The sequence below is a fragment of the Andrena cerasifolii genome, chromosome 1, assembly GCF_050908995.1.
Source record: "Andrena cerasifolii isolate SP2316 chromosome 1, iyAndCera1_principal, whole genome shotgun sequence".
NCBI lineage: Eukaryota > Metazoa > Arthropoda > Insecta > Hymenoptera > Andrenidae > Andrena > Andrena cerasifolii.
Window position 1 is genome coordinate 11,455,458 of NC_135118.1, and position 25,823 is coordinate 11,481,280.

The 25,823-nt window shown below is 34.8% G+C and overlaps 1 protein-coding gene across 2 annotated transcripts; it reads left to right on the plus strand.

Moving 5' to 3' along the window:
- Positions 1-408: 408 nt before the first annotated feature.
- Whd (carnitine O-palmitoyltransferase whd) lies at positions 409-24,526 on the plus strand. 2 transcript variants are annotated; one of them, XM_076824302.1, is made up of 16 exons: positions 409-672; positions 13,477-13,640; positions 13,717-13,853; positions 14,217-14,493; positions 14,670-14,993; positions 15,661-15,860; positions 16,782-16,986; positions 17,068-17,175; positions 17,250-17,275; positions 17,700-17,765; positions 19,704-19,815; positions 20,052-20,321; positions 21,746-21,895; positions 21,966-22,175; positions 22,269-22,514; positions 22,710-24,526. In XM_076824302.1, exons 2-15 carry the CDS (start codon positions 13,500-13,502, stop codon positions 22,371-22,373), a joined length of 2,331 nt encoding a protein of 776 aa, XP_076680417.1. In that variant the 5' UTR covers positions 409-672; positions 13,477-13,499; the 3' UTR covers positions 22,374-22,514; positions 22,710-24,526. The 2 variants fall into 2 exon arrangements, with proteins under 2 accessions (XP_076680417.1, XP_076680426.1); XM_076824311.1 differs by lacking the exon at positions 17,700-17,765 and adding an exon at positions 18,363-18,425.
- The last annotated feature ends 1,297 nt before the right edge of the window (positions 24,527-25,823 follow it).

Sequence of the window (25,823 nt, forward strand, 5' to 3'; positions counted from 1 at the left end):
TTTATGCTCTTTAAATCATAGGAAATATAAATTGTTAATCTATAGAATATATACATACATAAGAAACACGTGCGGAAAAATATTGTAACATATCAATATTCGTTAATAAACTAAAATTCTTTATTTTTTCAAATATCTTGATTATTAAATTTTGATATCATCAATCAAAATAATATATGTGCAATCAGTATATAACTGCATGCTACATATTTTCCTGCTGGAGTGTCAACATAACATACACGCGTTACTTTACAACAAATTTCTTACTGTCTGAATAGCGGCAGCGCATGCGCACGGGCAATTTTTTTTCTGCTTTTATAGTATGTAGCCTGGAACAAAGTATATGCGTATAATGGATGTGTTGGTCACGCATATGTACGTACATAAATATTCAGGCCTGTGCCTCACACGTTGGAGTGTAGTTCAGCCAACAAGTTGGTAACTCGGCTGTTCAGTGCAATTCTGGCCATAGGAGAGGCAGTTAAAAGCAGAGTGAGTCAAGTGTTACGCTGTTACGTACGAAGTCACAACGGCGGCAGTGCAACAGCGTGCAACAGGAGGTGTGTTGGGATAGAAGCATTCGAAGATTTGGCCACTGTGCGTCAGTCGATGAAATTTCTTCCACGGTAGCGTTTAATTGCACGTACACCGCAGGGATCTCTACTAATTTGGGTAATGTTTTTCACAGTTATTTTAAGATTACTCGCGTCGGTATTGTGAGCGCATAAGAAAATAGCGTTGTATTAATAGAGACTAAATAGATTATTTTGCCCTACTTACACGTTAAAATCCAAGATGGGAGGCACGACCACACACACCCTTCGTTACGACCAATCAGCGTGCAAGCTCAGTTCTTAAGGCTAATAACCTTTGACTTCCATTTTATTTATACGAAGCAACCAGTGTAGCGTGAATGTATATACATACTACCTTCCTCTTACCAAAATGAATATTACTGCAGCTATGTATCAGACAAGGTTATCGAGCTCGAAAGGCCGTATATAGTGCGAATATTACGCTTGATATTTTAATTTATAAAGTTTAGTGTGTTTACGCATTAATACATACATATATATCAGTAAGGTATGTTAAGTGATTATTCAGCAGAATTTGACGTCGTTACCCGAACCGCGGTTTACATACGTAAAAGCCACTTGGAATCGCAATTTTCTGTTTACTTTCCTATATAATACACCATATGGAACGTTATGGTAACGACAATATTACCCGTTCGTAACAATATTTGTAGTCTTCCATTCTTATAGCGAATTAACGATTTGCTGTATCACCAAATTTTTAGACAGTGAGCCAATTGTTCATAGGTATGATATTGTTTTATACGTATTATGTGTTCAGAATTTACTTTTTTAGGAAGAGGTAAAATATGTATCTAAAAATGGTCAAATGTTTATATATTTATAAACTGGAAATGGGAAAATATGCCATTAAGAATTATATTATACTAGCGTTCCCCGTGTCAGCTTCACCTGAGATATTAACGTGATTGCTTCATGTTTATTAGAATTAATATCATTTAAGGAAATTAAGTATTTTGAAAAAAGGGTAATTTCTTCATAATATTTTGGAAAGGATAACATTCTCTCCTTTCGGAGATTTACTTTTCCTCCAACGCAACATATACCAGACGCTTTTCCATTCCATGTTAATAACGCATTCTTTGGACATGCTACATAGCCTATGTTCGACCTAGAGTATCCAGGAATAACGGGTTAAAATTTGAGGAAGATTGGTTCAATAGGTCTTGAGTTTTGTGCGAACATGAAAATTAGCTCTCTATATAATAGTATAGATGCTGTTGCGATATGTATCAAATTTGCAGTAATGAAAAAGTCAGCCCTTGCCTTAGTGCATACTTGAAAACTTATTTATTTCACTTTTTCTTCTTGCACATTAATTAAACTCATATACTTGTTTCAGACAGTATTGGATAATATCATTATCAAATATTATTTATTGTGGTTAAGATATCATTAGGTTTCTTATTAAGAATTATTTAAGGATATTATGATGAAAAATTTCAATGCATTTTATTAAAATGTTTCGTATGATACCGTAAATCCACTGCACTTTATAACTTAAGCAGTGTAAAAAAATTGTGTTATCCTGCAATTATTCAGATGTTCCTATTTCAATCAATAATAAAATAATCCACGTACTCGACCATTTCAGCTGGTACCCTTCAACTCTAAATTATTTGTCATATAAACTCAGAGTTTCTGAATATAGAATAGAGTATTCATAATAATTTTGTAAAATCTTACCAACACTATGGGTTTTTCAAGATAGAGATTTATAGTTAATTCTATTGGAACATTTGTTTTATATAGTTTGTTGAAAATTATTTGAAAATATGATAGTTCGTGATACGTTCAGTCATATCCTTAACTCTCGGTTGTCACACTGGGTCAAATTTGACCCTGCAATTTTTTAAGCAAGAAACTTTTCGTCGGAACTCTTATTGCTTCAAAATTTTTTTTAAGCATGATTACACTTTAAGCGTCAACTTTCAAAGATGGGTATATATTAGGGTGGTCCTTAGCTATAGAGATCTACATTTTTTGAGTTTTTTTTATCGCACCCCCCTAAATTGTCACACTTGATGAGAAAATGATATGTGCAAAATTTCAAAGTGATTGGACAATGGCAACCCACCCGTGTCACGTTTGAGTTAAAGTTTTGAAATTTTAGTGATTTCTCGTCAGTTTCGAACATAATTGTTTTCGGTTATTTTCGAAGTATCAGTATTTTTGTGGTCGTGAGAATCTACGACACAAGTTTTTGAGTAAATTATTTAAAGTTTTATTATTATACATATCAGAAAAAACAATAGTTTTTAAGGAACTATTAAGTATTCCTTTATAATAGGGCAGTATCAAATTATTTAAAAAATTGACATGATATCGCTAAAAACAATTTCCAAAACTATAAAGATTTTTGGTGTAAAAAGTGATTAAAGAATTGAAACTGCAAGTTACATGATACTTTTCAAATGATATTAATATCGTAATCGTTTACGGAACACTGCGAGTATCTTAAGGGGGTGTAGAACTATTGAACGACTGAAATCGACGGTTTCTTGCCGCTTGGATTGCTTAGATACCAAATAATCACTATACCGGCATTTTTCTCAGTTTTTTATGTACGCTTTTACAAGTATTGTAAAATAAAAAAAATTGTCAGAATGTTGAAAATTATTCAAGTTAATTGAAGCTAAAGATGGTGCCGCGAAGCGCGCAAAAGAATTGACCGAAACTTATAAGAAGATAATAGCCCGAAATCTGAGTCAGAGCCACTGCATCAGCTGGAACCGGTTTTCGTCGGCGCTCGATGGATTAATTTACGACTTCGCTACATCTTTTCCAGCTACTATACATATAATTAAAAATATTGGGAATACTGTTGTGTTTCATCCATTTGGTTGTACTCTCATACAAGTCTACCGGAATATATAGAAATGTGAATTTTTATTAGCGTCGGCATGGATTGAAAGAGAGAGGCGGGCTGGTCAAAACATTCCCGCCAGAAACGACCACCTCGGAAAGACCTGACAAACGTGAAACTGTTTTTGACCAAACCTTGCGCTACTCGAAGCATTAGTCACCTTGACACAGAAAGAATTCCGTGATTCACTCTTATGCGATATTCAATGTTGTTATTTACATTTCTCAAGAACTTCCGTGACAGATAATGTTATCGACCCGTCGTAAGCAATTGCGATAAGTGATAATGGTAACTTTACCATTATCATTTACATAATAACACATTCACAAATATGTTGCATGTTTCGCACAAATACATACTTATGTAATACATACTTGAATATGTTATTCAATATATAAGGATAATTAAATGAATTTCCTACATCCGTACGTAATAAAACAGATATTAGTTTCAGCATCATTCCATTCGTTATTTATGAACGAACATATACATATGCGTAAGGATCCGTCATTCTGCAGTTGCGTGAATGTGATAATATCGTTACAAAAAATTTACTCGCTAGCAAACAGTTCACGAACACTGTACGCAAACAATGCTTACAAGCAGGGCCGGCTTTAAAGGGGGGGAGGGGGGGTAAGGCAGGATGACCGTCCGGGGCGCTAAATCTGTAGGGGCGCCACTGTATGCGTTTATTCATTTATATCCGTTCTGCTAATTGATTTTCGTGCCCTTGGAGGGGCGCTATGATAATCTTGCCCGGGGTGCCAAGTATGCTAAAGCCGCCCCTGCTTACAAGCAGTTCGCAAACTTTTTGTGACCACTACTCGATATTTTCGCGAACATTGCTCGTGTAAGAAATTTGCAAACATTTACCGAACAGCTGTAAGTATTTTGTTACACCAGTTTATCGGTTCCTTGAGGAATTAGTTTGTCTTTTGGTATTATTTTAATCAGAAGAATCTTGAATTTCACTACAGGCGCGAATTTGTTAAGTGTTTGTGAAGAGATTGCGTAGTGGTTATAAAATGTTTGCGAATAGTGTCTATGAAATGTTCGCTGGTGAATTGGTCCCATTTAACTTTACATTACGAGCAGTTCAGGAACAGTATGCGAACAGAGGATTTCTAAGGAAATTCAATTTCTCATGCTGTTCGCGAACAGTTGTATTTGTATTTTGTTTTGCCTGTGTTTTTTACACAGAATGACGCGTTTCAAGCATTTTGCTTATATTGCCCAACGAACATTAGTCATTCCTTTTTTTCCACCTCTCTCCTTATAGTCCCAGCAGCAGCAGCGCACTGGGAGAAAGGTGGTCACCCATCCTTCCCCAGTACACCGCCCCGTGACGCTTGACTTCGGTGATCTAACAAGAACCTTTTTTTTTATAAATAATAAACTTTATTAAGAAAATAACAGTATTATTAATTAAGCTGATTAACCTAATAAACTTTACCTAGCGTATTTAATCAGTCTCGTGCACTTACAGTGTTTACGCTTGTTCGGTGGGATTGTCTTAATCTATTTCTATCGTTGATAGTGATTCTAGAATAGGAAAACTATGTAAGATAAAAACGAGACTATGTAACTAACGAGAACCGGTGTATTCATTACGGCTATCGCGAACAGTTTGCGAATGCTGGTGGAGACGCACCTTTACGTGCCAATCTCTCCATATATGTACATACAGGGTGTTTCACTACACGTGGTAAACCTTTTAGGGGGTGATTTTACAGACCAAGATAAAACGAAAATCTTAAAACATAAAGCAGAAAGTGTTTGTGCGTTTGTCTGTCGCCTTAAAACTTTCGAACGGTAAATTCTGGGGTCACGAAATGTGTTACAGCTCGTTATGCCTAACTAATCCAGATGAATGCGACTATTTTCACAAAAAAAAAAAAAAAAAAAATTTATAAAATCAGAATGTAAATTTTGGGCGAAGCCGAGTAGTAAAGCTACTATAGTATAAAACTCTTTCTTCCAATAGTAGGCCAACGCTTTCCCTTACTTTCCGCGCACCCCTTGGGCACCAAAAACTATACATACTTCGGTGCACGCGTGTTTGACTAAAATTCAAAGTCAATTTTCTCGAAAACCAAACGCGATGTTAAAAAATTTTATTCTATATTTTCGTCTTATTTTGGCATGTGGAATCGCCCCAAAAAGGTTTACCACCTGCATTGAAACACTCTGTATATGTACTCTTAGAACACAGTGTGTTGTATTGACGTGGCTGCAAAATGACGCGTGCCGCTCGCTCATGTGCATTTCATTGAATACGCGTATACTGAAGTCAGCAAAAACATGATAGTCCTGAAATGAATGAAAATGATTAGCGTAATTGCGTTTGATACTTTTAAACTGTTGGTTGCAACTACCGATAAAGCAGGCAGTAATTCCTTCAAGATAGTAATTACGCAATGAGTTACTGATAAACAGCCATCAAGCATCGTTATCTTTGTTTACAAACTGGCATGAGTAAGCGAATGTAAATAGGTTAAGGCAGTTCAACTTAATCGGGGAAGAGAGGTGGACAAACTAACACGTGGCTTTATATTATGATATGAAGCAGCTACTACAAACTTAAAAGGACATTGCGAACAATTTTTTCGCGGCCTTGTTTCAGAGTAATCTTACGCAGAACACATATCCTTAATATTAATAAAATTATACTTCTGGTATTTTCACGAAATTATACACTGCTGCTCAGAAGTTTGGAACACACCCTTCGTTGTTCGAACAAAGCAAACTTTTTCATGCACACGCAGTTGCTTTATTAGAAATATTGCACTTATGTATTAAAATAACATCACGTAAAACTTTAAACGCGTTTTTCTCGAAACAGTGTTCTCAAAATGGTGGGACCTGTATTTCCAAACGTTATTATCCGATTCGACTGAAACTTTTTTCATTTTGAAGAATATACTTCTGGCTAGGGGGGTACCAGAGAAAAATACAAAATTTGAAAATTTATAATTTTCAAAGCTGTTGAAAGGGTAAAAAATATAGGGGAAAAGTGATTTCAAACTTCAAGTGTCGTTATTTTCTAAGAAAATGCTATTTTGTAATTTTTTTTCTGGTTTACACTATGGGCAGGAGTATATATTTTTAAATAAAAAAAGTTTCAGTCGAATCAGATAATATCTTTTGGAGATACAGGTCCCACCGATTTGGATGAATTTTTTGACGCCTTGACTTTAAGGACTCCCCACTGTCGTCTGCAATGATTAATTATAAAACAAAAAATATAGTTCTATATTTTAAAACATCCTTAATACAATGCAAAAAGTTCCATTAAATTATATATAGTAGTTTTCCTTTAATTAATTCCTAAAGATCACCTAGTTCTTGTGGCTCTAGACCAGAAGATCCCCTTAAAACACTTTTTAATTCGTAAACTGTTAGAAATCAAGGACACTTGCTTGAAAAGTATGAAATATACTTGTAAATAGGTAATAAAATTCACAAGATTTAAATAAATGTGCAGACAAAAAATATGCATTAAGACCAAATTCATATCTGCATAAATTACCTTCATGGTCATTCGTATCGATTTAATGACGGTAACTCGGTGATTGTTGGGTATTATTGAGTGGTTGTGTCGCGTCTTCCTTGTCTTCCATTTCGTTTATTTCGCAAGAGAAACGTAGAGTATATACTTAGCCGACGAAGAATCCGAGGGGGCTACGGTACGATTAGATATACTCTTTTACACATTCTTGTGAACCGATCAATTCTTCTGTGAGATAATATTTCATTAGTGGCTCCCCACATTTCTTCGATCGATTGAAGAATTCATAACAAAACATTTACTGTGTTATTGACGAATGACATTACATGCTTGAATGTAAACATTAACTGACGTAGTGCTGCTGAGTTGTCAATGCTGTTTGGTAATTAAGATAAAATACCGCTTACTCAGCGAAAGTGAGTATTTTGAAACGTTTGTATAATAAACAGTTATCGTATTTACGCAACTTCCAAAGTAATTTTGCTTTTCTTCTTTCGCGTGCAAAATAAGTAAACGTTTATATTTCAACCTGGTTTTACCTTTATTGAACAGCATGAACGTTTCTCTTTAGACTGGTCTTTAAAACAACTTACATATATTTCTTAATATAGAATGAAGATAATAGCCAATTCGACAGTGAAAAAATATAGTGTCTTTTATTTAGAAGTAAATAATGTACATTTTATTCGCTGTCGCCGCATTTTTTACAAATAGGCGTCTGGATTGCACATTTGTCGCGTACGTCAGACTAAAAAATTTATTACATTAAATCTGCATTCAAATGAATATTTTAATAAAAAATTTATTCAGAGAATACTCATTCCAGCTTGGAAAAACAGGAAACCGTTCTGTTTGGCTTGAATATTTAAATTCGACAGCTTACTCGAACCTTTTGTATTCGAATTTCCTCCTCGACCTACTCGAGCATTATTCGAAGAGATACGGCAAGTAATAATCCCTAAATTGTAATAGAAGTATAAAAGAAGACGAGCTCAGTAAAATCTTAAAAGAAAAAGCGAAATAATGAATTACAAAGTATGAAGTCGTTCATCTTTTATTATTGCAAGGTCAATGTGTGTGTATCAAAACAAGTGACTATATGCGCATGCGTTGGCCGTTTCACGTGTGGTTACATGTGGTTAAAGATCAAAGTACGAATTTCGAATGTTTTGTTTTTCAAACTGACTATAAACGCATTTACTGATTTTCTCTTGCTTGCAAAGATATAGGTACCATTACGTTAAAAACATACTAACATAGAAAATAAGTTTGAGGTACTGAAAGAATTTTGGGAGCATTCGCAAGAAACGTGTAATATTGCGGAGGTGGAGGTTAGGTCCGTTACGCACTTGCGACCAGTCGCTGGCAACTTGGTCGCTAAGAGACCAGAAACCATTGTTGTTCGCTGCGACCAAGTGCGTACGAACTCGTACGTCTCCGTCTACCTCGTGATCGTCGACGAGACCCGGTCGCCGGCAATTTGTCGCAAGTGCGTAACGGGGCTTAAAGGGATTAAGGTTAAACATTGTTCCAGCACATTCCCCCTTCATTTGCCTGCACAACAGTGTGTGTTATTGCACATTACCTATTCATACGTAATTTGCTATATACTTATTTACTATCGATGCATGTGAATCATTAAACATGTTACAACAAAACTGTCCTTAACATGTTTTCTTAAATCGCAGTCTTATAATAGTTTTATCCAAGGTCGAGGATGATGGTATTTATTAAGAAGAGAAATCGAATAACTGGTTCAAGTTTGAAGATGATTTTACTGTTGCACGAGCAATAAAGGAATACAGTAATGCTCCGCTAGCTGGCCGGGGCCCGGGCCTTATCTGAGCAGATAAAGTTCCAAGAATTCAAAGGAGGAATGAGAAAACATTCGCATTGTTAAAACAAACATGCTTGGGTGTCGGGACAAAAACTAACTTCGCGAAGCTGATTCAAAGAACCGGTAGGGATAGCGACGGTCGTTAGTCACTACTACTGTATATTCTCTCTTTCCCAAAAGTTAATGCAGTCATTTTAAAACTAATAGAAACAATGAGATTTTTCAAGACTTCTGAACTCGTTAGATATTTTAATCATGCTAAAAAAGATTTTCACTGTTTTCAAGATTTTTGCAAACTTTCAAGTGTTTTTCGTTTCGAATGATATTCGATTTAAATTTTATATTAGTCGATTGTGACAAAAAAATTTAAATGCTGCTTTTTATAAACAGTAGGTATCTAAATGAAGTGGCTAGAATCTTATTTTCATTACGTAGTAGAGTAACAGGAGGTGACCAACTGCAAGTCATCTTCGCAACCTTCAATCGCGTCCAGGAAAGTAGAGATAAAACTACCAAGCAAGTTTCAGTAATACACCGAACGAAACGCAACGATTTTGGAAATTTGTTTTGGAGTATGGATATACATTTCAGTTAGTTGTATTGATTACATAATTAGAACATAATTTGTTTTAATTCTGTTACTCTAAATGAATCTGCATTTACCTACAGTAACGTGATAACCCAATCGATAGAAAAAAAATAGGTATTGCCGTTCTTCGCAGCTGGGGCACACTGCATTACTGCAAATGGTGAGAACGAAATTGTAGAGCAGGAGGAAATAGGCCAGTTGACCTTACTTAAGAAGCCGCAATTGCGGTGCGCACGCATGGATACGTGAATGCTCTTTACGTCGTTGCGATATGTTGCAAGTATAAGTTTCGCTTAGCGAAGGGAAAGTGCAAAAATTTTGATGTTCAAATCTGGAAAATATCAAGTTACGTTAGGTAGAGTTAGGAAATACATGTACCTACCTATAAATTGATTGTGGTAGGAAAGGTGCTAACGTCTTGCAGGAACACACAAACTTTACTGTCTCAAATTCGTTTCAATGTATTTTCGATAAAATCATCGCTTAAATTTCAGAAATAAAGACAAACAAAAAAATAGCGAAAAGGAACATTTATCCCTATGATCGAGGATTGTGTAATCAGAGTCTGGGGAGATTGATCATATACAGTGCATAAACGTTTCCGTAGATATTTGTATGTACTACGACAAATTGCAATGGGCAGAGGTCAATCGATAAAATGTTATACACTTATTCAGTTTCGATAACGTACAAGTTAAACAAATAAATCCTCCCTCCGTGTTGTTCACTAACACCATTTGCATATGCTTCCTACTGATAAACGTATGGGTACTATATCGTATTTTTCAAAAGCCCACTACTGGAATTAGTTTATGCTCCATACCTGTACGGGGTCGTCCTTAAATTACGTAAGGCTTTTTTTTGGGGGGGTGGTCGCGAATTTCTTATGTTTTCTTACAGAGGGGGGAGGGGAGTCATACCTGCGTCTTACGTAATATTTTTCAACCTAATTTTCAATAACTACAAACTCTATCATCAACCCCCTTGGCCTACTGTTTAAATTCCGACCGCCGGCACCAAATCAGCACCAGCGGTGAGGAGCCCCGCGTTGAGCCTTTCACGGTTTGGTTTTAGCGTTCGAAGTTGTCAATCGCACACGTCTTAGCCCCGTTAGCCAAGTTGCAACAAAGTAAATACATGTGTACGCGGCCCAGAATATAACTGAAATGAAAAGAACATTGGCGATAAGTTCAGTCGTAGTACATATCTACTAACCTCGAGCCTCCTGACCCTTCGTGTTTACGTTTCGCCCGATCGACGTACCACGAGTCTCGCTCGTGTTATCTTTGGCCCGATCGAGAGACCACGAGTCTCAATCGATTGTTGTAGGCTAAGGGGTTAATGTTCCAGAAAAGTAGATTTAGTTTAAATTTCACGAAAGCGAGTTAAATGAATTATATGAACCTTTAACAGAATTTTAGTAACTGAAAAAATTAAAGGTAAAAAATATTACGTGACGAGGGAGTTGCAGTATCCAATCTTACGAATTCTTATACTGGGGGAGGCAGGGAGTATGAAATCGCCAAAATTACCCTTACGTATTTAAGGACGGCCCCTACACAGAACAGTTGCTTTAGCATCTGGTACGACGAAAAAGGAGAAGTGCAAAGTTCAAAACCAAAGGAATTATCACTGCATATAATTACAATTACAAATTCGATTAATTTAATAATCCCTTTTCTAACGAGGTGTACCTATAGTATCGCAAAAAGTTTGCGTGCACACCCGGTTATACCATAAATAAAGGAACAGCCATGTTAGCAGGGCCGTTCCAGGCGAGGGTGCAGAAGGTGCCCCGCACCTGGGCGGCCAAACCTAGGGGCGGCCGCAGGCCATTTATTATATGTAAAATTTTGATTAATAAGAATAATAATCGAAACTCTTTTGCATGGTAACTGTGTAAAATTATGTATATATAGATATAAAAGTAAACACTACATATTATTAATTCTTAATTAAAGAATTTTTATTTAATAACGGGCGGCAATGTTGTTTTTGCACCAGAGCGGCCAAAACCGAGGAACAGCCCTGCATGTTAGGTACCCTCATTCCTCGAGACTTGGAAAGAAGGCGTCATTATTGGAAAACGACTAATTATAAGCGATTAACGTAGCTTTAAAATTCGTAATAGATATTGTGTCAGAGAACCTATGCGTGATAGGCGACCGGGCTTAGAATGTACAGAAAGATCAAGTAATTGTTTGCTGAAATTATTGTCGCTCTTCCAGCCAGGCGAACGGCGTCCAAAGTCCAAGGTTATATAAGAGAAACGCACAAGCGGTAATTCAGACCTGTCCGCGAGTGAAGTCCCTTACGGTTTACACGGTTTTGTTCCCCTTTACGCGTCTATTGTGCTTGTTAGTTGCATTACAAACGAATGCACATATGCATAACGCTTCATGCACGACCAGCGTTTGTGTAAACAATTTGCAGAAGTGATACTATATAGGACCATTGGTACTCTCACTATCTAAAAGTCCATATATTACACCTTACTTTTATCTTCGCCTGTAATTCCTCTAATCTAATGAAATAAGTTCGAGATTACGGATAATTGAAACTACATATAGGGTGGATGTACCAGTAAATTAACACGTACAAGTGAATGGACATTTTATATTAAAATGAGTAAAATAAGTTATCAAAATAAGCAACTCAATTTTAAAGATAGGACAATGAAATTTAGAGGGCATGTGTAGAAAAGAATGAGGAATCCAATTATGCATTTTATACAAAAAGGGCCTGAGTCTCCCGAAGCCGTTCTTGCATCCAACGGTACAATTATGAAATTGCATGTATGATGTGTATGTAGTACGTATATGTATCGCGTATTGTTAACCGACTTCAAAAAGAAAGAGTTTCTCAGTTCGAGGTGTTTGTATGTATGTATGTTATACGTATTATGTTTGTCCGCGAATTTCTTCGCACTACTAAACCGATTTTTGTGAAACTTATCGCATTTAGTTTGGCTTCAATCGACTTAGGTTGTGGAGAAAGAATTAGCAAAATCGGTCAAGCAGTTTTGAAGTTACGCCAAAAAATAAGACCATCTGTTTCATTATTATTGGAATCTTCCGTTTCTAGCAAACGATTCTTTTTTTACGCGCAGATCCTTTACCTAAATGTAGTTATACAACTTCAATAACTAAAAAAAGGAAAAAATAAAAAATTTTAAAAAATTGAAACCGACTTCAAATAAATAAAAATGCCCCCAAAGGGAAAAATATTTTTTTTCCTTATTTAATCTATAATTCAATTTTTTTAAGTCGACGCCAGATTTACACAGTGCAAATGATGAGGCGTGGACATAAAAAAATTGAGAATAATAGATTAAGTGAGGAGAAAAATTATTTTCCACTCTTCAGGGCATTTTTATTTCTTCGAAGTTGGGTTTAATTTTTAAAAATTTTTTTTCTGTAGTACGATGCAACTGAATTTAAAGCAAAGTCATTTTACAATTTTTGTGAAGTATACCCTATGATAGAATTTATTAGATATGAATAAAGATAATTGTATAAGAAAAAAAATACGCGTCAACGTCACGTAAACATTGCTCTCGTTTCATTTTAATATATTGGATGCATTTTTATATTAAAAATTCAGTGCTTACTTTTTAAAAAATAGTAAAAAAAATTTATGTCATAAAATTGCACACTGCAAATAAATTTTGTATAAATCATGCATAATTCTAATTACGAATAACTATAACATTTTGTAATAGTTGATTATGTTAAAGGAATTGAAAATTATCTTAATACTTTTGAACTATCTACTAAGGAACTTTAGTTGAATATATAAATAATTTATTTGTGAACCAAAATGTTCGTTTAAAAGAAGGTAATGTCTTTTTAATCACTTTTTATTTATTAAATAATAAAAAAAAACTCATTGATCATAAGGAAGATGTATATATTTTCATGAAGTATCAGAAGAAATTAAAACAAAATAATCATAGAAATATGCTTGCCTAAAGAAATATATATTAGTTTACATTTAACATGAAACTTCGTTTAATTCATAGCTCCTTCCATATCTTTAAAATTACCTATTGTATTGTTAATTGGATTTTATGAATTTCAGATTTGTAGGTGATAACAGATGATATGGCGGAAGCACATGCAGCTGTAGCGTTTAGTTTCTCTATCACTCACGAAGGCTGGGATGTTAATTTTGATAGAGAAGTTTTACATCTAGTATGGCAGTCAGGTGTTCGCTCTTGGAAAAAGAGATTTTTCAGATTCCATGTAAGTGAATGCAGCATTAAAGCAATATAATTTCTAAGCAAAAGTCAAATATAACGGGGTGTCACATTAATTTCAGAACAACTTGAGAAGTGGCGTGTATCCTGCCTCCTTGGAAAGCTTATGGCTCACCATAGCTGTAGTAACTGCGGTACATTTTGCAGGTTACAAGGTCCCATATGACCTTGTTGGGAAAACGGCACCATACCTTTCAGGGTAAATTTAACTATTTTTAATTATGCCTTTGTATCGCAGTTGCGATATTAGGGTGGCCCTTATTTTCAACCTGCGATTACTTTTGCTCGCATCCCCTAATATGGTTTCATGTCATAAAAAAATTGTCCCTGACAAAGATTATTGCAATCGGACAACCCTTTCCTGCTGTCCGATTGGAATAAGCTTTTTCAAGGACTATATTTCATCAAATGGCACCGTTCTAGGGGGTGGGAGCAAAGAAATACCAAAAAAAAATCAAGCGTATAAATAAGGGTCACCCTATTGCGATATACACGATTTATATAACTACAAATCATAGTCATATAAATAATTATGCGTTCTATGTTTTTTTTATATTAATAGATCTTCAATAATAGCGCACTTAGCTGGATCGTTTGTGGTTGGACTCCTCTTATGGTTGACAGTGATATATGTGATTCGATACACTTTAAAGTTACTGCTGATGTACAAGGGATGGATGTACGAGTCAAGGGAAAAGGGATCCAATATTTCAAAAATTACAAGAATCTGGACCTCTACAGTAAAGTTATTTTTCGGTTGGCACAAGCCAATGCTGTATAGTTTTCAAGGATCTTTACCGCGGCTGCCGTTACCGACAGTAAAAGATACAATGAAACGGGTAAGATTATAACATTTTTTACGTATTTTATAATATTACTAGCTGTAAATAGTCACGCTGCGACCTCTATAAGCCACTCCCATGCACTGTGTTGCTTTCCTTTTTTTATTTTACCTTTGTACGTCTCTTTTCCTCCTCTACTAAATACTAATTAAAAATATATACTTAATACATAGTACCTTCGAAGCGTTCGGCCATTGCTTGACGATGAAAACTACGCTCGTATGGAGAAATTGGCTAATGAATTCGAAAAAGGCATTGGCGTGAAGCTTCAGCGTTACCTAATTCTGAAGTCTTGGTGGGCTACTAATTACGTTTCCGATTGGTGGGAAGAATACGTTTATCTGCGTGGACGATCTCCAATCATGGTCAATTCAAACTTCTATGGCATTGATGCTATTCTTATGCATCCTACCACTGTGCAATCTGCTCGGGCTGCAAGTGTTATTTATTCGTGTCTTCAATACAGACGTCTCATCGAACGACAAGAATTAGAACCGGTTAGTGAATAAATTATTATTTAAATGCGTATGACGAAAATTCTATTTGGTAATGCAACAACTAGAATATAATTTTTTTTTTATTTTTGCGCTCGAAATTATCAACTTTCAGACTATTTTTTCACGTTTTCTCACATAGTTTTCAAATTAAAAATGCCTATCATTGCATTCGTTTTGAAATAATTTTATGAGTTATCACAAGCAGGTTAATTTTACAGTAACTACTTTTGAAAATTGGAGCCAAATTTTCACCTAAAGAATAGTAGTCTTATATCTAAATCAGATATCTAAATAATTATCTGTACTAATATTTAAATCTCTTATTATAAATTTGTTAATTTCTGTTAGTATTTAATATGCTTTACAGTAATGATTAAAGCCGGAATCCATCGGGAGGCTAAGCTATGCGATGCTATGCTATGCTATACTATGCTACGTTATAAAAAAATTAGCTTCAATACATTCTTATGGAACCGTTTCCACCAAAAGCTAAGTTAAAACATAGCATCGCATAGCATAGCTTAGCTTAGCTTCCCAGTGGAACCTCAGCTTTAAGGGGGAAGCTATGAAAACTTGCAAAGTAATGTGGTTTATTGTTTATTGTATAGGGTAGTATTATGCTAAAGAATATTATGAAGTTTGAGAGACATATTGATTTTGATTTTAGATATTGATTCAAGGACTGGTGCCCTTGTGTTCATGGCAATATGAAAGATTATTTAATACTACAAGAATACCAGGACGTGAAACAGACAAAATTATACATTATCAGGATTCTAAACACATTGTTGTATATCATAAAGGCAGATACTTTAAAGTTCCTATTTACCACAAAAACAGAATTCTTCTGCCTTGTGAAATCGAAATGTAAGTTCAATAAATTCTTATAACGTTCTTAATAATTCAATATGTTCTTATAAAGTAATTCTAACACTAAATGGAAACAGATTTTATAAATATGCTTATGAAAACACTTTCCACTTTGTGCTGCAGTGATTTTTATTTCGATTTTGATCTCTATCATTTATAAGATCCTCTATGCAGGGTGAGTTACTAAAAGTAAAACTTCAAATATTTCTCATGTTTCTACTTATTATTACATGTAAAAATGTTTCAGGGGGGAAATGTTTATTTGTAAGCAATGAAGAATATGATAAAGATGATTTTTCTCTTAACTTTACAATTCTTTGAACTCTACATTTTACTTGAAAATCAACCGTATACAGTCGCATCGGAAAGTAAGCTGACACTCTTTAAAATCGCATAACTTTTTTAAAATTGGTCCAAACGAGTTTTTTTTTAGAAGCTAGCGGAATTAGTTTTCTAGGTGATGTCTTTAGTCGTTTTGAAACAAATTGCAACTGGTTGGAATAGCGATGAAAATAGTGAAGGTCGTTTTTTTTTCAAATTTATTTCTGAGCCTGTAATGAAAATTCAAAAAACCCGTTTGTAGATTGAAATTTAAAATCTGTCCATATTCGAATGAATTTAAGTTTAAATTCGAAACTTTAAAAACTAATCTACGGAAAAAAGGCCTTTATCATATTAATTTTATGTTTCAAATAAACACATCTTCTACTGCATAATTTTCTCATATTAAGTGATTTCTTCTTTATCCGTGGTTACTTGTCGAACAAGTATACAGTTTGCTAGAAATGTATGCTTATGTATTTTTATTATCATTTAATTGAATTGTAATTAAAGAATGCATGGAAATAATAAGAATAATATCTAGGGGAATAAATCTATCTAAGAAATAATTTAATAAACTGTATACACATATTGCAGTCAAATGCAGCAAATTTTAGACGATAAATCAGAACCATCAGAAGGAGAAGAAAAGTTGGCTGCGTTAACAGCTGGCGAAAGACCAGCATGGGCGAAAGCTAGAGAAGAAGTTTTTGCAAAAGGAGTAAATAAGGCGTCCTTGGATCTTATTGAAAAAGCAGCATTTGTAGTCGCATTAGATGATATACCATACGTGTATGATCCAGTAAGTTATACTATTGAAATTAAAATAAATTCTATTTACCGCAGATCATTACTACATTTCTGATGTCTTCAACGTTATTAGGCAAATCCAGATAAATTAGATGAATATGGTCGAATTCTATTGCATGGTAAAGGATATAACAGATGGTTTGACAAATCTTTTACTTTGTGCATTGGGAGCAATGGCAGAGTAAGTGGACTTATTGGAAACATTAACTAAGTGTAATGTGTAATACAATTTTTAAATGTGTCTCGATTTTACAGACTGGTTTCAATGCTGAACACTCTTGGTGAGTCTTCTTATAAAAGTGTGAAATATAAACAATTATATCACATGTTTTTACTTCGCTATATGCATAAGACAAGCAGATGGTTGAAAGAAGAGTTGTTTCGCAGTAAATTCGTTGTATAATTAAATACCACATTTCACATTTGTATCATTTACATATTATTTGCAATTTGCTTGCTCAGACAAATAAAATATATTCTCTGTAATAACTCATAAGTATGCGAAACAGCTCTACGATTTCCTATACTGTCTCGCGCAGAGATAAAATATAAAAATTCATATTTAGCGTTGAAAACGAACAAATACATTATTTTATTCATTTAAGTACGTGTGTGCATTGAAATATGTATTCATGTTCTTAAAAATTGCTATAAAGCCATAATCGATTATATTGAAATGAATACATAATAAGAAGTAATGAGCAGGGCAGATGCTGCAGTAATGTCACATTTGTGGGAGTACGTGATGTCTCAGGAAACCAGCAATAGAGAGTAAGAATTTAAGTTCACAGTCTTTGACGTGTCAAACTTCATACTTCACTATTACTTCTGCTTCCATTGCCTTCTCTGCCATCTCGTAGAAGGCCCGATGCAACACATTAACCATTAGTAAATATTGCTCAAGAGCTTCAAAGACACAATGATCATTTTGTTTGAGAAGATTCTTTTTAATGAATATGAAACATTTCGTATAAACAAATTTTTAAATATGTAAACAGGAATTATTTTATCTGGGATATCAATAATTCTACCATAACATGCGTACGTTATTCCTAAAAACTTATTTTACATAATATTCTGTTTAGATTTCATAAATATACCTAGATACAAGAAAAATCGTCGACTATTCAATAAACTTATCTGTATAATCATTATTGCGAATACACTCCGTTTATTGATATAAAAAGACGCATTAAGTCATACAATAACATTTTTTTTTTAAGCATATATCTTTGAAGGTCTACATAAATTCTGCCATCTCTTTGTTTTATCTATGTCTCTATTATTGGTGATTTTATTAATTGGTGGAGTTCCCGTAATTTCTTTTATATGTAATAATTAAATAATTTTATTTACAATGCTTGTTAGGGCTGATGCTCCTATTATGGCATCTCTCTGGGAATATGTTATCGCTAATGAGGTGAAAATAGGGTAATTTTTTTTGTATATATCTCTTTGTTTAACACAAACTTTATTATACTTTCTCAGTTAAAACTAACCCATAAGTTAATGTTACTGATTTTCTTATATTTTTAATTTAACCCACATTTAATTTCGCTAAACTCTTTTATGTAATACCTGTTTGAGGATGTGCAAGAGACTGCTGGCAAATTTTGAGGATACGTTAAATGTAGTTGCATAGGTGGAAGTAGTTTATATAAACCCCTATGCACAGATGTTTCATTGAATAGTTATAAGATATGAGTGATTCACTGGAAATGCTGCTTTTATCAGTTTCATAACTTCTTTCAATTTATTGATTCAGAAATAAATTACGATCTGTTATTGTCAGGGTTGCCAGATCAGGCCTGATGTTTTGCCGGAGATTTCAATTTCGTTGTGGATTGCAGTCGGGGGGGGGGGGGGGGGTAGAAGTGAGAGAAAAAAGGGCCAATAAGGAAACAGACATCTAAAATTCATTATAATAATGACTTCTTATAAAGGAGTAATAATAATAATAATAATAATAATAATAATAAAAGTATTATGAATATTTATTAGAATTTGTTAAAGCGCGGGGCCGGGTTCCGGGGAACGCGCGGAACTCGTCTCGCGCTGGCCTTGTTCCAAAGTTCTTTCTTTTCTACAAATATAGACTTCAAATGCTGCTGACGAGTTGCCAGTACATGTAAATGCATTCCTAATACACTTTTAGACCTCGTACTCACAGTCAGATCGTATTAACTCTTTGTAAAACAAAAAGTTTTATTAGTGAATCATCAATGTCTCATAATTGTTTAATGAACTACTTTTCGGCGCGGATTCATATAAATTTCCTTCACTTACTCAACCACCTTACTTCGCTATAAATTTGGCTGTTTGTTTCATGGAAAGAAAATGAACACAAATTGTAGAACCATACTTGTAAAAAATAAATTGAAAATTTTTCAAAAGTAATATAAACCTAAACAATTTTAGTTAACGATAAAAATTGTGTAATAAAAATATTAAAATCTTATCTGATTGCAATTTTTACTAATTTTATGTTACAATTTGTTATATAATTGTTTTTAAAAATATATTTAAGTTTCATCATGTGATTTTTATTGTATATGTAGTTTGTGTTCATTTATAATCATTATGTTCTCTGCTTTTCTACATAAGCTTTTTTATACTCTCGCCCGTGTGCATATATATATATATTTACTAAAGTATTATTTTCTACTCCATATTTTTCCATATTCTAAAGTTTGCTCAAATATTTTGTAGATACAAAGATGGATATACTGATGGAACACCAGAATTCACGCCCCCATCTCCTACTCGGCTTCAGTGGGATTTGAATCCGAAAGTTATAGCTGTTATCGAAGAATCAAACGAAGTAATATTCAATAAGTTAAAAATATTTTTCTAATACGTTTGGGAATATTTTTAATCATTTAATAACTCCCTGTACTCAGAAATCGTTGAAGGATAAACGAATTCACTATTACTTTGAATTTTAACAAAACATAACGATGACAATATTTCCAAACTAAAAAGTTCGGAATCAAAAATATTTTTCATTTGTTTCATGCAATCGGTAGAAATTTATATCGCTGTTGTCTTCATTACTAGGTTGCACAGAAATTATTAAACGACGTTGAATTACGCATTTATGTACACGATGCGTATGGTAAAGGTTTTATGAAAATCAATTCTATGTCACCTGATGCATATTTACAAATGGCTCTTCAGTTAGCGTACTACCGCGATGCTGGTAAAGTTAATTTAACTTACGAAGCATCTATGACTAGATTGTTCCGAGAAGGAAGAACAGAAACAGTAAGGCCATGTACAATTGAATCAACAGAGTGGGTGAAATCAATGGAGAATAACGAAGCAACTGTAAGTATTTCACACTGTATACGTACGAAAATGTGTATGCATTAGTGTCTTTTTCAGTATGGATGTAGAGTATATTATGCTCTAAAACAGTGATGAGCAATGTTTAGCCAGTAGTAGGCCAAAAGTGGAAACCTAATACTCTACGCGGACCGCAATATTAAATACTTAAGTATACTATAGTCTGATTTTTGAGAGTTGAGACCTGAGACGGGTCCCTCGGACGGATTGCGTGCGGCGTTGCCACCATTGGTTCCTCCTTGAACCACGCTCCGTCTGAGGGACCCGCCTCAGGTCTCAACTCTCGAAAATCAAACTATAATCAAAGAATTTTAATTCCTGGGGTGAATTTGTTATTTCTGAGATAGATTTACAATTGAAACAATCGCTGGCCGCAGGTCCCGGCAGGCCACTGGTCAGTGGCAGGAGGGCCAAATGCGGGCTGCGGGTTGCTCATCGCTGCTTTAAAACATGTGACATAGTAACTTATTAATATTGGTGGGTTCTATAAGGTGATTCATACAGGGTGCTTCAAAATTCAAGGACTTCTCGGAACATGCAATATTCTGATATAATAAGGCATCGAAAAGTTCTTTACCGTTTTGAGATCCGAGGCTTCGTTCTCGAGATATTAACTGTTGAATAGTAGCAGTCAAACTTTCGGGCCGCACAGTTTCCAGCTGAAACAGCTGACGCCGAGCAGTGACCCCTAAAGGTGCACTTTCATGTTGATCGTCGACGCTCGTTTTAAGCGTCAAAACCAATCACGTGACCGACGCTCAACCAACGAACGAGCGAGTCAGAGCAAGTCAGAGTGAACAAGGGTCTAGCTTTTTAAACTCGGTTTAACTTTTCTGCTTGATGCTGGATGCTGTCTACTCACGCGGACCAATCACGTGTCTGGTTTTGACGCTCAAAACGAACGTCGAGCCTATGAAATTGCACCTTAACACGCACACACACAGGAGAACTGACCGCGCTGGTTCAAACTGTGGAGATGAAGCGCGGTCGGCTCAACTGTGTGTGTGTGTGTGAAACTGTACCTACACGCGCTTCCTGCGGGCGCGTGTAAGCGTCCGCTACTGCGCGATCAGCTGACATGGCTTTAAACTGCGCGGCCCGGAAGTTCAGCCGCTAATATTCAACTGTTAATATCTCGAGAACGAACCCTCGGATCCCAAAACGGTAACAGACCAGGAAGTTCCTGAATTTTAGGGCATCCTGTATATTATGGTCTCTTAAAATAGTATCGTAAATATTCTTTTTTTTTTTAAATGAAGTTCCTGGACTTGTTTAGCTTCAAAGGACTATAATTTATCATTATAAATACTTATTCATTTTAATATATTTTAAGTGATTATGATATATGATCAGCCTGTATATAAATAATTCGGATTATATTTTTAAACACATTCTTTTTATTACAGATAGATCTTAAGTACAAATTACTGATGGCTGCAGCGAAGCAGCATCAAAGAGGTTATCAAGATGCGATGTCCGGTAAAGGAATAGATAGACATCTGTTTTGTTTATACGTAGTATCCAAATATTTAGAAGTGGATTCTCCTTTCTTGAAGGTGATGTTACTTAAAAATATACTTGTTTGATTTGTTTTTGTGGTATGTTTTTAAGAATGCTTCTCTCTAGGAGGTCCTAAGCGAGCCATGGAAGTTATCCACTTCGCAGACTCCGCATGGTCAGACGTCATTAATAGATATGAAAAAATATCCAAATTGTATTTCTGCGGGAGGTGGTTTTGGCCCCGTTGCCGATGATGGTTACGGTGTTTCTTACATCATTGCTGGAGAAAATCTCATATTCTTCCATATTTCCTGCAAACGCAGTTCTCCAATGACAGTAAGGGCATAAGTTGGCCTTAGATATTGTAATAAGATCCTTGCTATCTACATAATAGCTAGTTTATTTAATTTGAATTATATTTACCTTTAGAACGCTGATAGATTTGCAAGACAAATAGAAAAAGCACTGGCTGATATGAAGAACTTGTTTCTCGAAAGGAAGAAGTTACAAGCCCAAAGGAATGGATCTATGTAATTACCTTACAAGAAGAAATGATGAAGCCTTTATGTCTTACCAGGAGCTTAAGACATTGAATACTTGCCTTTAGGTATTTGGAGAGGACAGCTTATACGTATAATTGAAGAAGTTAATATTTTCAATGATTGCCAAATCTAAGTACTGTGGCCCGGTGGAAACAAGACGGTTCAAAAGTCACAGGGGCAAGAAGGGTTCTTCGCTCGCATTGGTTCCCGCCGCCCGTGTCCTGTTTGCGGACTTTGTATTCGTCGACGTTGTCGCGCCGGCCAATAGGGATATACTATTCGGACCCTAGAGTTTCTCGACCGACTTTTTTCCATCGGGGCACAGTAGTTCTAAACAGGGCACTTTTTAAAAGTATTAAATAAGAACAAGCAAGTACAAATCAGGAAACGTAAAGTATCCGATTCACAGTAATTCACAACAACATTTAAACGACTTCATGAGTACAAATCAATGGTTTGGGCACAGTTTGGAACTGTGGAGAAACTGAAAGAACTATAAAGAAATATTGAAGAACATACAAAGACCCAAGTATTGTCTTCATAATTAACAGGTTTTCTCCAATCAATTTTTACAAACCTATTAACAATCAAACATTTCATGAGTACCGTCAGTAAATAAAAATATGAAGAAACAAGATACTGTGCTGAGAAAAGAGTACTGTATAAGAAATCTATAAAGTAAAGTTTCAGGTAAATTTTTTAAGTATTAAAACCATTCCCTATATGGTTAGAAACTATGACTTGATAAATGTGTTATTGAGTACACAGTTGTAGGTACTAGAAATACAGGGAACACCTAAAAGTGGAGGAGGATCTAAATGTTGAAAGTTAAGAGCTCGGGGGAAAAAAATCCATTTTGTTTTCGGATAATATAAAGGGTCCAAATTCAACTGACCGCTCAAGAACATTAAGAGATTATCTGTACCAGTGATGAGATCTCGGGCGGGTTTCCTCGCGCATACGCGACTTTTGCAATACCGTATCTATGTTGGGGTGGCAAGTGACGCGTGATCAAGGTACCCCATCGAAACTTGTACTATACTCATGCTAAAATCGCCGCGCATGCGCGAGAAAACCCGCCCGGGATCTCATCACTGATCTCTACTATGCTTTTCAGCTACTCTGTCGCCCTATTTTCTTTCTCGTTTCGCAAATCTGCAGTACTACTCTTTCTCTGAAATGAGGAAGTGTGGCTATAATCATATTTAGTGCGATTTACACTCAGAGTGGTGTTCCTGACTTCTTGTTAGAGGCCACTTGAATTTGGACCGATTAATTTGGGCAGCTTGCATCCACAAAGATATTACTCTACATATTGGTGAATTGTGCATCAAGGAGTTCATTATCTCTCTTCTATCTGCAATGCTTTCAACTTTTTCCCATCCTTCAAGTATTCAACGCCTTAAGTACGGCCTACTAAGCATAAATGATTTATTATAATTGATCTTTGAAAGCAATATCATTTTTAAAAAAAATTCAATATTTGTTGTTTTATATTAATATTTAAGGTAATACTATCACTTCATGTTTTGTACATCAAGTACTATACTTACAGAAGGTTTTATAACCATACATCATGAATGCAATTATGAATTCTTACATTGTCATTATGATCGAAACGATAGGCATATCATTGATAAGGTCGTAATGCGTAATGTTGTATAAATATAAAATTGACGTTGTGCGAATCTCGTTAAAATCAACTAGCAACTAGCGATTGGAGTTTCTGTTTCAATTCAAAAACTTCCGGTTTAATTGAATAATCTTACAAATTTTATATGTTAATGTTGCGTCATTTTTAATATCATATGATCATGTTAGTAATTAGCATACAAATATATGAAATAATATGCCATAAATCGATATCTGCAACCTATCAATGCAAAGTTTTAATGTTATAGATAGTTTTATATTGTGTAATGTATAACTCTTTTTACTACGTCTTTGTTAAAATTGTATTCTTAGGTACTGGTGCTTTTACAGTTTCATTATAATGGTATTTTACAACTTTAAGATTGACGTATTTATCTATTTGATGCACAGAAAGAAAGAGGCAATGGAATACACAATAATAGAATATAGTTATACAATGTAAATTTATAAAAACTATGAATACTTGGACGTTGCAATAATTATCTATTTTTTTTTAAAAACAAGATACTGCAGTGGGGAGTAAAAATGTTGTGCTTGACAATCTTCAGAAGTTCTAGGTGTAGGGATTAGTGGTTATTGAAATTTTATATAAAATATAGCTACACAAAAATGACAAGGAATTGATACGCATAAAAAGAAAATGTACTTGTTAAGTATTAAATAACTACTTTTATTTTTAATGTTTAAACTTTTGTACACAAATAGTAAAAGCTATGACTTGAAATACTTAAAATGTGGGCTTTAATAAAAATGCATATTATATTTATTCCTGTACTTTTTTGTAAACCTACTTTCGTCATACGAAATATTACATTAAATTATTCACTCAATTGCATACTTAAATGTATCCTAAGAATGTTATATCATACCAGTTTAACTCTTTGTCAAAACACCGGAAATAAGTATCGAATTAAACATTCGGCAAACAGTGCAAGCTAGTTGCTAATATACTTATATACTATATATTTTTACAAAGCATAGTACGCACCAGTTTCTTCGATAAATGCAACTGTAGTTTTACCAACGACCACACTATATCTGCAAAACACCAGTTCTCGTCCAGAATTTCCTAATATAAGGGTAAGCGGGAACGGAACAACAATATCAAAAGAAGGAAAGCCAACAGCATCACTAGATCCGCTGAGTTATACCTAGTGACATGCAACGATGCCAAATTTCCGAAGGGAAGCCGTTTTGACGCCTAGTGTACGGCCGATTTCTTCATCTTCAGTAATCTTCGAGTTAGAGTTATGTTCCACATAACTGCCACATGATAGCACCCAACTGGGCGACGAGTGCCACATGATAGCATCCAATTGGTCGTTCACTGACCGGGACTTTAGTCGGAGGTGAAGAAATCGGGCAGTAATTACTAAGCGTACGTAATCGTTGCATGCAAGTAACCGTTTATAATGTAACGCATTCGATTTTCAACAATGACTTTGAATGTGAAAAAAAAATTCGTTAAATTTCATTATCAAATTATTTTTCAATCACTAATCCTTATTTCTATACACATTATTTCTTAAAATACAGCTTTTTTAGCTCGAAAATATAAACGTCGTAAAAATCCTCTTACTCTTTTCTACTTTAATCTCTCAGTATATATCTTTCAAATGTATTCTAAAAGTACGATATGCAAAAATTTGAATCATACCTGTCGGAAACAGAAATGTGTTCGCAAATGCATTTAATTCCAGCGAAATATTTGCGTGTTCATATTACATTGGCAATAGGAAAGTGGAGGGTGTTTCGCATCGTTTCGCATAATCGGTGTAGTGGCCCGTCT

What these genes read in the sequence shown, in the direction of transcription:
- Whd (XM_076824302.1), top strand. Translation starts at nt 13,500, where the DNA reads ATGGCGGAAGCACATGCAGCTGTAGCGTTTAGTTTCTCTATCACTCAC. An exon ending in AGAGATTTTTCAGATTCCAT is followed by an intron (nt 13,641 to 13,716) that starts GTAAGTGAATGC and finishes CATTAATTTCAG; the next exon opens with AACAACTTGAGAAGTGGCGT. An exon ending in GCATTGGGAGCAATGGCAGA is followed by an intron (nt 17,176 to 17,249) that starts GTAAGTGGACTT and finishes TCGATTTTACAG; the next exon opens with ACTGGTTTCAATGCTGAACA.